Source organism: Fragaria vesca, linkage group LG7 (genome assembly GCF_000184155.1).
Source record: "Fragaria vesca subsp. vesca linkage group LG7, FraVesHawaii_1.0, whole genome shotgun sequence".
NCBI classification, from domain to species: domain Eukaryota; kingdom Viridiplantae; phylum Streptophyta; class Magnoliopsida; order Rosales; family Rosaceae; genus Fragaria; species Fragaria vesca.
In genome coordinates, this window is record NC_020497.1 from 4,924,923 (window position 1) to 4,939,032 (window position 14,110).

Consider the following 14,110-nt stretch of genomic DNA (forward strand, 5'->3'; position numbering starts at 1 on the left):
TTCCTGAAAATCATCACTATTCTCATCAAGCAGTTGGAAAGGTTTGGACGCTTACTTGGAGCTTGAAAACTCCCAAAAATATAAAACAATCTTGTCTGGAGAGCTTAATCATTGTATATTTGCAACCTGTTTCAGAAATCAGTGGAACATAGTGTATGGTTTAGGTCTCTCTTGGGTTTCAAAGTTGATAAACAATGGATATCAAACAAGGATGATCTTCCACTTCATTAACACAGTTTTACATTTAATCAAGCTCCATTGTAGCAACCCAAATAACTTAAGTATGCACATAACACTTCAATCCCAGTCTCAACATGAATACATAACAAAATAGATATAATCCAGCCTAGAAGCAAGTCTAAATGAGGAGAGACTTATAGGATCTCTCAATCCCTAGTCTTGAATGGAATGGCTCTGATGACTATCTGATGGTAGAGGGCAGCAAGTGCAGCTCCAATGAATGGTCCGACCCAGAAGATCCACTGAAACAAAAGAAAACAATCAAAAGGTGTGTAAGACATCATTCACATGTTTAAACAGCAGTACAGTTGTTAGGAAAAAATATACATACGTGATGATCCCATGCATGCTCCTTGTTGTAGATGATGGCAGCTCCAAGGCTCCTAGCAGGGTTGATACCAGTTCCGGTGATAGGAATGGTTGCCAAGTGCACCAAGAACACTGCAAACCCAATTGGAAGTGGAGCCAATATCTGCATTTGATATACAGTTGATCAAAAATCAAGAGTAGATATGGAAGTACAAACACAATTGCAAAGTTTATAATGGAAAAGACTCAATTACTGCAACCTACTCACTGAAACAAGGCCTTCCCAATTAACATCAGAAGGTAAGAATGCAATAAAACTTTTTATCAGTAAGAAAGGTTCCTGGTTAAAACTCATTTCATGCTAACTTTAATCTGAGTTAAAATGGATCAGCGTTTCAACTTTTAAGCTAAGTTCTGAAATTTAGTTTTCAGATTTTACAACAATCTCGATATATGCATTATACCCTACTATCATGTACTGCTAGAAGAATAAGCAGACATGCATACCTATTTACTGAAAACTAGAACATCATTAGCACAATGGAAGCAAGAGCACAATCAAACTCCTAAAATGAAAAGAAATGGTAATATATACTTACAGGGACATGAGAGTCTCTGGCATTTCTCTTGGCGTCAGTGGCGGAGAAAACAGTGTACACCAGAACAAAAGTGCCAACAATTTCAGCACCAAGGCCGTCACCCTTGGTATAGCCATGGTTCACTGAGTTAGCTCCACCACCGAACACTTCATACCGGGTGTTGCCCTCAAATCCCTTGACCACGGCAGCACCAGCAACTGCCCCAAGGGTTTGCATCACTATATAGAACACAGCTCTGGTCAGGGAGAGCTTCCTTGCCAAGAAGAGACCAAATGTCACAGCAGGGTTTATGTGACCTCCTGAATAACATTATCAACAAAACAAGATTTAGTTTAATAGGAAGAACATTGTTAAAAGCGAGCAAGAAATCATGGAAACTCGCAAGCAATTTTTCACATGTCCAACTAACTAAAAGTTCTGCTTTGCCGAGTCCAGTGGCTTATTATATACCTTTATTTCTTCACATATTCAAGCAATTTCAAATTTTCAAGTATACAAGGGTCAACAAAGAAGTGAATTCTCATATATCCATTACATGGGGCTAATTCATAAACCTTTTCCCTTGCAAATATAGACAGAGCATAACAAAGAGTATTTTTCATATTTCTTTTATGAGTTTTATCTCTCATGGAAGTCAAATTACCAACAGGCCAGTAACTTTGAGGAAGAACAAGAACAAAATCTCAGGCAAATCTAAACAGTTTTCTGTCACCTTTTTAATTACCTAAACTACACAAAAACAAATCAGATCTATTCTCATCATTCCTCTCTCTTGTAGTATGTTAATTTTCTTTTATAATTTCTCAACAACAAACAAACACAAACTGAACTAGTAATCCCATACACAAAAGACTTTATCCTCCTCAAATTTAAAATTCAAGGAACAACTATCACAAGCCCATAAAAAGAAACATGTACAAATCTACAGACCTTTACCACAAACTAATATACAACTCAACATAAGAAAAACAAAAACACCAAAACAAAAGTAAGCCTGCAAAACAGTAGATCAAACCAAAGCAACAAAGCCAAGAGAGAAGAAGCAAGAATTATACCTGAGATTCCAGCAGTGGAGTAAACAAGAGCAAAGATGGTACCCCCAAAGGCCCAAGCAATGCCCTGAATACCCACAGAGGCACACTTGTTTGGTGCCCTGTTGACCCCCATCACAGTCAAGATAGTGATGTAGAGGAACAAGAAGGTGGCCACAAACTCAGCTATTCCAGCTCTCCAGAAAGACCATGACTGCAGCTCACCAGGCTCAAACAGTGGAGCTGGTGGTGGCTCCTTGTAGTCCTTGTCAGTCTGAGCTGAGGTCCCAATGGGTTGCCTCTCTGAGAACTTGTTGGCTCCCAACCTCACATCCTCTTCCTTTCCCTCCATGAAAGTTGCTTCCTTTCTCTCTCTAAAACTCTGGGTTTGTGGTTCTGGGTGCTTCTCTCTCTAGAAAGCTCAAAGCTTTGGTTTTTTGGGGAGTGAGCTATGGGGGGAGTGAGGTTTATAAAGGAAAACCCCATCATGGGTGTGAGCTGTAAAAGCTTGTCAAATGATGATCAAAGTTTAAAAATGTAAAAAATTTATCCTCAAAGAATTAGCAAATGTCATCGACACCCCTCACCAGAAACCCAAAATGTCATTCACACAATCACACCCTCTTAGCTGGGGGAATCATTTGGAATTATCAAACCTGTAAAGCTTCAACCTTTGAGTAAAAAAAAGAAGGTTTTTAGTGAGATAATGGAGTTTTGTTTGTGTGGGTTAATGAAACAATGGATGATTCTGGAAAGTGCAAATCAGATGAGGACAGGTCTTGTGCTGTCACAAGCACAGGGATGATGGTATGGTGGGGTGTCCTTATCTATCTGCAAACCCTTAGAATAAAATCAAATCCTATTTTACTCCATTACTTTGCTTTCTTTATGATCTTGATCCTTGCCTTTTAATCCACTTATCCAATATCTTACGGGTTCTTTGTGGAAAAAGATGGCTGTAAACCTAGCTTAAATTACCAAGCTATTCCATGGCCACCCAGTAAAGGTCCAAAAAGAGGAAAATGAAGACCACTGCTACCAATGTGGTTTCTGTAAGGCAAAAGCTGGCTGCCTAAAACGGTGACGTTTGGGTGTCACATGGTGGTCCATTGTGAAGAAAAGGTGTGAGAATTTGGATGGTTGTGGAATTTAGGAGGGTTTTAGGACCGTTGAGGGGAAAAAAAAAAAAAAAAGGACCGTTAGGGAAAGTGAGGGCAACCTAAAAAGCATCAAAACTTGTGGACGTTTCTCGAGAATGGACTAGTAATAATTATAAAGAAGTTGCCATCACGCAACGGCTAAGAATCATAAAATGGAAAGTCTCGTGGGTACGATTTTTATTTTTCTTCATTTGGAGTTTTCTGATTTTGTCAAATTAATTTGGAAATCTCTAGAGCTTGGTAGATTTGTGAGATTTTAGCTTTCATCTATTTTTCAGAGAATTTAACCATATAAGAACTTAGATTCATAATCTTGAGTCCTATGAAAGAATTTATGTATGTTTTATAAAAAAAATATAAAAAAATTTAATACTAAAAATAGACTCACACAAACAAAATGAGATTATAAATCACTTTCATCATTCATTTATTTGGAAATGTGTCTTAGACTCATCCAAATGAATCACTTTTTAGTTGTATGTATGAGATACTCATATACATAGCAAACAAATCCGTGATTTATGTACGAATAAATATTTAGAATAGAATCCATAGAATGAGTAAAATACATTGAGTGAAAAATGAATCAAAATTATGACTAGTCGATCTATGAACTACTAGTTTGTAGTTACAACTTGATAAAAAAAAATTAAAATGTAGTTAATTTTAGTCTAGTATTTTTATAAGAGTTTTTTGCTAACCATGAGTATTGCGGATTTCAGGTTCTTCTTCAAGTCTTTTACTAGCTAGTTTCCAATGTCATATCACTATTGCATGTGTTTGCAAATCGCAATGAAAATGATGTTAATAGATGGAAGTCGAATATAATCTTGTCCAAATATACATAGAAGAAACTACACATGCTCATACAATTCTGGTCTGTACGTCCATCTATTCTTCATTTGGCCTCAAACATCAAATAATTGCACAAAAACAAAACATTAGTGAGTGGGTAGGACCAAAATAGACCTCACCCCTGGTCCTCTTGTTCCAAACTCACATTCTTTCTTCACCTGGAAACTGGAAAATCATATTGTCCTAACCCTAGAGATGAACCTGTATTATTGCCCAGTAGTCGTTTCAAACCAACTCAGCACATCATTGCTTTGCTGAGTTTTGCTCTTCTGGTCTTTGCGAGTTGTGACCTAAACTCACATGGGATCCATGTCATTCATACTCTTATAATCAACAACCACACACTTCACTTTAGCCGTCCAGGCCACACCCCTTGCTACACGTGGCAGCCATCAACCGTCCAAAGCACTTGGCCGGTTTTGTTTCTTCTTCTTCTTCAGTGGCCTGATAAGCACAAAGAACCGACCATGGAGAAATCGGTAGCTGTCTATCTCTGCTGGCTAGCTGCTAGCTCCTTCGGAGGAGAAATGAACAAGAAACGTGTACATAAACTATTTTGGGGCACTATGTGCTGCCTAAGAATTTCGTTCTGCATGCGTTATGTATAGTGTGGAATTATACCAAATCGAGAAAAATGAAAAATGTTTATGTCTAGATGAACTTTGTTATTGCAGTGGAATGTCATCCAACTTCTTCTTTCTTAAAAAAAAAGAAAAAGAAAAACAAAGAGAGCACCTTCGCGCTCTAACTTTGTTCGTCTCGTTTAGACACAGGTGCAGGGGACTTCTTAATTGGAACAGTATTGCAGCTGCTAGAACAAGGGTAGGGTAAGCAACTACATATTCCAATTGTTGAAGCACTCGCACTTGGAGATAGTTTGATGAGTGGCAAGCAAAATGAGCTACAAAATGGTTCAAGTCGAAGGTGATTTCGAGTAGTTTATTTTTTTTTTTTTATTTTATTTTATTAAATAACTCACACATCCTATATATGTCAATGAGATTTGAACTCGTAACCTCAAAGTCGTTAGTTAACACCTTAACCAACACCAACCAGATCACGGCTCATTGGCTATTCCGAGTAGTCATTGACTCAACAAATGGTTCGATTAGACCATATTAGAGGCTGCTCAAGCCAGTTGTACAAATTTGCCGACTACCTTAATGCCCACCATCTAAATTAATGACACATGTCTATTCAAATTGTTTGACTTTATTTTTAATATAATGACACATGTCTCTTCAAATTGTGTTACTAATCTAGATGGTGGGCATTGAATTGGGCAAATAAAAGATGGTATGCTTCCTAACCCATTCCTAAGCTAGTATAAGACATTCAAACAATCGATCTACAGTTCTAAAAGAAATCAATTCTTAAAAAAAAAAATACAAAAGAAAAATGAATAACTTTCAATGTCGTATAACTTACCGTTCATCAGTTTCAGTTAAGGTCCTAATATGCTTTTTTCCACACGTGTACTTCGGCCATCAGTTGCCTATCTTGTGATACGTATTAAAGAATCTATTCTAACTATAACCATACAAAATCCCGATATTGGCGCGTAAACATCGTCTTAAAAAATTACTTCATAATAAAATCAAATAAAATAATTCAATATTTCATAAAGCTTTCAAAATATACAAACCGGAACCACTTCTCCCACCCTCGAGGGACTAATTCGTGAGTAGAAAACACAACCTCCAAGTAGGGCACCAACTTAAAAGGACACCAAAACCTACTCATGTACCAAAATGGAAACCATCCATCATATAGGCCTGCAAAAGCCAACACAAATTTGGAAAGAAAACTCCTCCTCCTCCCTCCTCACGGCCCAAAACCCAATACGCATTTTCCCCAACCCGAACTCTGCCAAAACCCTAACCACGGCCGAGGACGTGGCCGACGGCTGACGCTTTTATTTTTAGTCACACACATCATATTCTCTTCTTTTTTTTTTTCTTCTTTTTATTTGTTTTTCATTTTTATCTTTTCTCCCCGCACAAAATAAAATTTATTCTTTCGTTTTATCCATTTTGGGTTCGCCGACAACCGCCAAACCCCTCTGCAAAATTCAAAGCCGCTCTCTTTCTCATCGCCGGAATTCCGTACATTCTGTATGACTCTTTTGCTCCTATTCATCTTCCTCTGTTTTCACTTTTTCTTTGTTTCAGCATGTTTTGGGTTTTGTTTTTAGTCAATAAAAATTGAAGTGGGGTTAGAAAGATTGGATTTTTGTGAGGTTTTGATTTGATTGGGAGCTGAAAGCAATGGAATATTGAGTGGAGTGTGATAAAGATGCTAGCTTTGAATCTGTTTGTGGGTAAAGTTTGGATTTTGGGTTAGGGTTTTTGTTGGTTGAATTGGGAATTTGGGACGTAATTTGGGGATTAAGTAGTAAAGTTTGAATCTTTGTTGAGGAAATTTGTGAATTTGTGTTGGGGATTATGGTTTTGTGGAGAGGTGATGCTGACTATAGTGATGTTTGACTTGACAGGATCTCTTATTCTGGACTAGGTTGAATTTTGTCTGTATAATCTCCATTGCTGAAGAAGTGTAGAGGTTTTTTTGAAGTCTCAGGAGTTGGAGGTGTAGTAATGTCGGAAGGCGACATGGCGGTTATTAAACCAAAGGTAGAATGACACTAATGCGATTTTAAGTTCTTTATCAATGTATTACGTTCAATGTTCTGTTTTGTTGAAGTTGTAGTTGTGTGAATTTGAAGAGTTTGAAAGGTTGTAGTTGCGCAGTGTTTTTGTGTTTGTGAATTTGAGTTTTATTTGTAATATTGAGAGTAATGCTGATGCCGTAAATAATTGCAGATGTTGAAGTCATATATATGGCTTCAGACTACAGATGGTTCAATCCAGCAAGTGGAGCAAGAAGTTGCCATGTTTTGCCCATTGATATGTCGAGAGGTTATACAAAAGGGGATGGGGTCGTCCAAAACACATGCAATATCTCTTCCAGAGAGAGTAAATACTGCGATGTTGAGCCTAATTCTTGATTACTGTAGGTTTCATCAAGTACTGGGTCGCTCTAATAAGGTTCCACACAACATCATTTTCTTTCTTTTGAGTTTATATCTTTCATCATGATCGCTTATTGCTACTTTTCATGAATTTGTAAGTGGAAACAATTATATTCCACTTGAAGTTGATTAGCATTTTACTTTGATATTTGTGATTTAGTTGTCATTAGTATTTAACTTGTGCCACTTGATTGTGCAGGAATGCAAGTCGTTTGATGAAAAATTTATTCGAATGGACACACAGAGGCTCTGTGAGTTGACATCAGCTGCTGACAGCCTCCAGTTAAAGCCATTGGTCGATCTGACCAGTCGTGCCCTTGCGCGAATAATTGAAGGGAAAACGCCGGAGGAGATACGTGAGATATTTCATCTTCCTGATGATCTTACTGAGGTATTTGATCTTGAGATATTTTGTATGGTTAGTAAATTTTTGTGGGTTGATATTAACACAGTTTCTAATTCATCCAGGAAGAGAAGTTGGAGCCATTGAAAAATGTGACTGATGATCCGCGGATACGGCTTTTGAATCGACTGTATGCAAGAAAGAGGAAAGAACTTAAGGAAAGAGAGAAATTGAAGGTGACTACAGCAGTGACAAATTTTAATAAGTAATGCATGCATGTTGACAGTTGTCAGATTATATCTTTCATATTGTATTGTTTCAGAATACTGAGAATGGAGAGCAAAATGATGACCGTTCAGTAGACGATCTCCTGTCATTCATTAACGGAGAAATTGGAGGTATGCTTATTAATATCTCTAATCTGTTTTTGAATGCTTTCTTATTGCTGCTTGGTCTTTTCAAGAATTGATGACATGCGTGTTTAGCCCACTGCACGGCTCTTTGCTTAACTCTGATATACAGTATTCTTATCCTATACCAATTACTTAGACTTGATTGCACTTCCATAAACATACATTCTTGATTTAAGTACATTATAGAGTATTTAAGGTTCCTTTGAAACTAGCATTGAAGTTTAGTGTCTTAGTGGTCCATTTTCTACTTCATTTCCTTTTGAAGGCCTCATTGGAGATAAAGCAATTATGTTTCACAGATTCCAAAGAGATCAAATCATCCAAGAATAAAAAGAAGAATCGTAGAAGAAAAGATCAGCAGAAAAATACTTGCCTATATGAGGCCAATGGCAGCCATGAGGTTTGAATCACTTGCTTGCTTTTGAAGTTTATAATTCACTTTGTGATTGTCAGGTAGCTGATTTTCCGTTGTTTCACTTTCTTTTTCCTCGAATGTTCAGGAGAAAAGTTTAAACTTTGTTTGCCCCAGTGACGATGTCAACAAATTTAGGCCCAGTCCCAGTTTGACGTTAACGTTACAAGATCTGGAACATGACAGTCTGAATGATCAGCTTGAGCTTGATGATGGTGATATCGATGATGAGATTGATCCAGCTTTAAAAGCACAAATTGATAGGTTAGTCTGCCAATTGTTTCTTACTGAACGTTTTCAATATTTTATGCACTTCTCAAATTTCAGTGGTTGAAGTTATTTTGTTGAGAAATATAAGAAACACTCACACAAATATAGAACTCGATAGCTGCAAAAGGGATTTGAACCTGTCTTGAGTTTCAGAAGTTTGCATAAAAGAAGTTTTGCACTAATAAACAATATAAGTCAACTCTGTACTGCAGTTTTAGTATTCCTTCTTTTTTTTTTCCTAATTGATTTTAAGTGAGTTTCCATGTGAGGTGTTTAGGGTATACAGTTGTAAACATGGTTTGGGAAACCCCAGACTTCTGTTTCCCAACTCCTTTCTCTTCAGTCAAAATCTGAGAAGAGGCTGTTTCAAATGGAAATCTCAATTTGTGTCTCTACATGAACAGTTTGGAAAGACAAATATACAAGGGAAGAACCTTGTACATGCTATTACATATTCTCTTGTCTTGCGCTTACATATACTCTTGTTTTTTGCTGGTTCAGGGAGGTTGAAGATTTTGCTCGGAGGTTGAACTCTGACTGGCCTCAAAGGATGCAAGAAATTCTATCTTTGGGTCAAGAAAGGAGGCGGGCACAATTTTCTGTTAACGGAAATGATTCTTTAAGAAGATATGCTTGTATGTTCTTGTTCCCCTATCATTTGTTTTCCTTCTCCTGATTTTACTTGTTTTTATTGTTTTATCCTATTTATTTATTTTTTTGTCTATACTCTTGCCACATGAGTAATCAATTAGACCAAGATATATGTGTATATTTCTTTTCTGTCACTACTATAAGCTGCAAATGCATTGTTATATGTATGGGTGTGTTTAAATCTTCAGACATAATGACACACTTTTCTTTGAGAAGAAGGGTAGAGGCCTAGAGGGTCAGTGCTGGGGATCTATCCTGGGTGAGGCTGTGATGTTAACGTACACAATAGATAAAAAATGTTTTGATGTTTATCTTTAGTGTATAGTAGGTTGTTGTAGATGAAAGATGAATGTCATGCTTTTCCAGACTAGAACTATGTTTACATGGGTGTATGGTGATACATATTATACATGATAATCACTGAAGATATCCTATGCAGTTGTGTTTGTGTCATTTTGTATTCTACGAAGTGAGCATGATTTAGATAATTGCATTTTACCAAGTAAAGATGAAATTTATATTGGTAATGCCTTTTTTGACCTTGAAAGAGGGAGTTGGATTTCGGCCTTTAATAATTTGTTCACCCAAAAAGATTGGCACAAGTTCTATTCCAGAGTGCGTATCTAGTTGCTCAAAGTCAAATACTCATTGCGTATCATATTATGCATTGCTCATTTGTGTCCCTTGTTATATACAGGAGCGAATCCAGAGTGGAAATGATTCTTACAACATGATTATCCCTCTGTCCGCCAATGGCCGGAACAATTTTGACCAGATGCTAACAGGCTTTTAAGAGTTACTATCATTTACTTGGATCCAAAATGTGAATTTCTTTTTTCTTCTTGTTTTCTAGAATTCAATTCATTTTTCTTTTGTTGGCTCAACTAGGACACAGTTTTCAGGGGAAACTTTTGTACTTGTATCTTGAACAAACAAATTATCACAGTAATTTGTTGTCATGAGCTAAATTTTGCTCGGTTATCACAAGCTTGTATGAGATCACAGTTATTTCTACTCACTCTTCCAAAGGAATAATGAATATATGTCATTTATCTTTGCAATTTTGTCTCTCAACAATTACAGCTTGTGAGCTTTAGTATATGTTTGTAATGCCCCAGTTTGTAATATATGTCATTTAGCAAAGTTGGTATTTATTTCAGTTATGAAAGTTGGACTGCCAAAACTAGTTTGAAGCAAGTAAAGAAATATTATTCCTAAATGATATGTAATGTTTCATGCAGGTTTGTAATAGGTGATATAATGACTAGCTCTCAATTGTATCAGCACCAGTATGTCTGTTATGCACTTTCAACTAGCTCTCAACTGTGCAAGAGAGCTCTGGAACGACTCCGGCCACTTTCGTTTGTATGCACCTGTAGTTGAAGACATCGTAGGGAATCACTAAGGACATTTTTTCACTCTTTCTTTGGACTAATTAAAGAGACAGAGATAAATACGGGTGGTGTTTGGTTGCGAAATAGGTCGTCTTACGTGAGGCATGCCAATCTAACTTATAGGATAGTGAGATAAAGAATGTGTGATCAACAAGTACTGAAATGGGATGGAGAACCACTGTTGATTGACGCATTGCATTCTTCCAAAAGAAGACTTGACTTGAGTCACTTGCTTCCAACCATATATGACTCTTGTTTTCCAAAGGCAACTGCTCTTAGTCTGCTGCGTGGTTACAAACTTACAATACGTCTATTGAACATAAAGGACGGGGTTCGCATGACTTGAGGGAGGCAACTTGTTGAAATATAAATCTCACATCGGGAAAATAAGACATTACATGTGATTTATAAGGGTTTGAGCCACTCCACCAATTGACAATTGATTTTGGATGTGAACCTCATACCACTTTATCATGACTTATTGTAAGTTTATAACCACGCAGCAGACTAAGAGCAGTTGTCTTTGGAAAACAAGAGTCATCTATGGTTGGAAGCAAGTGACTCAAGTCGAGTCTTCTGTTGGAAGAATGCAATGCGTCAATCAACAGTGGTTCTCCATCCCATCTCAGTACTTGATGATCACACATTCTTTATCTCACTATCCTATAAGTTAGATTGGCATGCCTCACGTAAGACGACCTATTTCGCAACCAAACACCACCCGTATTTATCTCAGTCTCTTTAATTAGTCCAAAGAATGGAGGGAGTTTTGGTTATGAAATTGGTTTTGATATCCTCATTATTAGTTTTGAACTGTTGTAGCTCCATGCAACTGAACCATCCGAGAGCACTCCAGGGGAATGAGACAGACAGGCAGGCACTGCTAGCAATCAAAGATCAAATACAACAAGATCCAAACCAAATCACAAGCTCATGGAATGAAACGCTTCACTTTTGCCTGTGGCACGGCGTCACCTGCAGTCGACGACATCGCCAAAGGGTGACCAAGCTGGAGCTGGGGTCTCTAGCATTGGGGGGATCCATATCTCCACATATAGGAAATCTAAGCTTCTTAAGAGTGCTAGATCTTCGGAACAATAGCTTCACTCAGCAAATCCCTCCTCAAATTGGGCGTTTGCATAGATTGCAGGTATTACGTCTAAACAATAACTCACTTACTGGCACCATTCCTGCCAATATATCTAATTGCTTGAAAGTCACCTATCTCAATCTTGCTAAAAACAATCTCGTGGGTCAAATTCCTCCCCAACTCAGCTCATTGTCAAAGCTTCGGACTTTTGTCTTGCAAGACAACAATTTAACAAGAGAGATCCCATCATCTTTAGGCAACCTCTCTTCTCTCGAGGCAATTTCTCTAACTGCCAATAACTTAGAAGGAAATGTCCCCAGCTCTCTATGCCAGTGGACAAAGTTAACAATTTTCTATTTGGGCATGAATAGGTTGTCTGGTATCATCCCTTCTTGCATTTATAATCTCTCTGATATAGTTCAATTCGACCTAACACAAAATCAACTTGGAGGAAGTCTTCCATCAAATTTGAGCCATGCTTTCCCAAAACTTCAATTCTTTTCCATTGCCTTAAACCAATTTACTGGGTCCATCCCTTCGTCAATATCCAGTGCAACAAATCTTGCGAGGTTTCAATGTTCATTTAACAACCTCAGTGGACAGGTGCCAAATTTACAGAAACTTCATAACCTTGAAACATTCAATATCGTGGTTAATAATCTTGGAATTGGTAAACATGGTGACTTGAGTTTTGTCTCAGACTTGATCAATGCCACACAGCTGGCTAACTTGGCTTTCGGCCACAACAAATTCGGAGGAACGCTTCCCACATCAATATCCAATCTCTCAACCAACCTGCGGAAACTTGTAATGGGAAGAAACTATCTGCACGGAAGCATTCCAACCGGGTTAGGGAATCTTGTGAACCTGCAAGTACTGGGTTTGGAGGAAAACAACTTCAAAGGTAGCATCCCCACAGATCTCGGGAAGTTTCAAGCCTTGGCGTTATTAACCTTCACAGCAACAAATTTTCCGGGAGCATTCCATCTTCTTTTGGAAATTTGACAGTGTTAAACGACCTTTGGTTGTATGAAAATAATCTCAATGGGAGCATCCCTTCAAGCCTAGGAGAATGTCACGGGTTGCAAGAGTTAGATCTTTCTCAAAATAACTTAGATGGCAAAATACCTCAACAATTACTTAATGGTCTCCTCTCTTTATCAATTTCTTTAAACTTGTCAACAAACCGCCTTATTGGTTCCCTTCCCGTTGAGATTGGAAAGTTGAAGGCTCTAGGTAAGCTAGACATCTCTAACAATATGTTATCGGGAGAACTTCCTAGTAGCCTCGGTAGTTGTCAGAGTTTAGAAGTCCTACACTTGCAAGGCAATTTCTTCAGCGGGCTCATCCCTTCATCTATGCAGGATTTGAAAGGGATACGAGATTTAGACCTTTCTCGCAATAATTTCACAGGAGGTATTCCACAGTTTTTCGAGGGCTTCCGATACTTGGAGAATATCAACCTATCCTTCAATCAGTTTTGGGGAGCAGTGCCAACTGGTGGTGTTTTCAAGAATGCAAGTGCGACTGCAGTTGCTGGAAACTCTAGGCTATGCGGCGGTGTTGCTAATCTTCGACTTCCTGTGTGCAAACCTAATGAATCAAAAAGAGAAGCGTTGTCTCGCAGAATGAAACTGTTGATTTCTTTAGTTTCTGGGTGCAGTCTTTTGGGACTGGCTGTGGTGTTGTCACTTTTTCTTCTTGGTAAGAAAAGGAAAGAAGCTAAGTTAAGCACTTTTGGGAACTCTGTTTTGCAAGTTTCATATGCTACACTCCTCAAAGCTACCAATGGTTTTTCTTCAGCTAATTTGATTGGTTCGGGTGCATTTGGCTCTGTCTACAAAGGAATTCTTGCTGAAGATAGAGTTGTTGTTGCTGTGAAGGTGTTTAACATGTTACATCGGGGAGCTTTTAAGAGTTTCATCTCTGAATGTGAGGCGTTGAGAAACATCAGACATCGAAATCTGGTCAAGATAGTAACTGCATGCTCAAGTATTGATTTCAATGGCAATGATTTTAAGGCTCTTGTTTATGAATTCATGGAAAATGGGAGCTTAGAGGACCGGTTGCATCCTTCTTTTGAGAATGAAGAGGTCACAGAAGCGCCTAAACTTTTAAGTCTTGTTCAGAGGCTCAACATTGCCATTGATGTTGCTTCTGCATTGGAATATCTTCACAACCATTGCGAAACCCCGATAGTTCACTGTGATCTCAAGCCAAGTAATGTCCTGTTAGACAAAGAGTTGACCGGACATGTTTCTGATTTTGGGTTGGCAAGGTTTCTCACAGAGTCAACCGTAAGTGTTTCTGGAAAT

At 38.0% G+C, this 14,110-nt stretch overlaps 2 protein-coding genes and 1 pseudogene across 2 annotated transcripts; 2 read left to right on the forward strand and 1 right to left on the reverse strand.

The window, feature by feature from the left end:
• Nucleotides 1–201: 201 nt before the first annotated feature.
• Nucleotides 202–2,621, reverse strand: LOC101298060 (probable aquaporin PIP1-4-like). The gene is made up of 4 exons (XM_004306728.1): nucleotides 2,204–2,621; nucleotides 1,149–1,447; nucleotides 572–712; nucleotides 202–482 (listed from the first exon to the last, which is right to left on the reverse strand). The coding sequence occupies exons 1-4, from the start codon at nucleotides 2,529–2,531 to the stop codon at nucleotides 387–389; spliced, it is 864 nt and encodes a 287-aa protein (XP_004306776.1). The 5' UTR covers nucleotides 2,532–2,621; the 3' UTR covers nucleotides 202–386.
• Nucleotides 2,622–6,181: 3,560 nt separating this feature from the next.
• On the forward strand, nucleotides 6,182–10,371 carry LOC101298357 (SKP1-like protein 21-like). The gene is made up of 10 exons (XM_004306729.1): nucleotides 6,182–6,308; nucleotides 6,689–6,824; nucleotides 7,014–7,238; nucleotides 7,422–7,613; nucleotides 7,691–7,801; nucleotides 7,888–7,963; nucleotides 8,278–8,378; nucleotides 8,479–8,654; nucleotides 9,162–9,295; nucleotides 10,009–10,371. Coding segments are annotated over exons 2-10 (1,053 nt in total). The 5' UTR covers nucleotides 6,182–6,308; nucleotides 6,689–6,788; the 3' UTR covers nucleotides 10,011–10,371.
• A 1,160-nt stretch (nucleotides 10,372–11,531) lies between these two features.
• Nucleotides 11,532–14,110, forward strand: part of LOC101290908 — a 3,069-nt pseudogene continuing 490 nt past the window's right edge.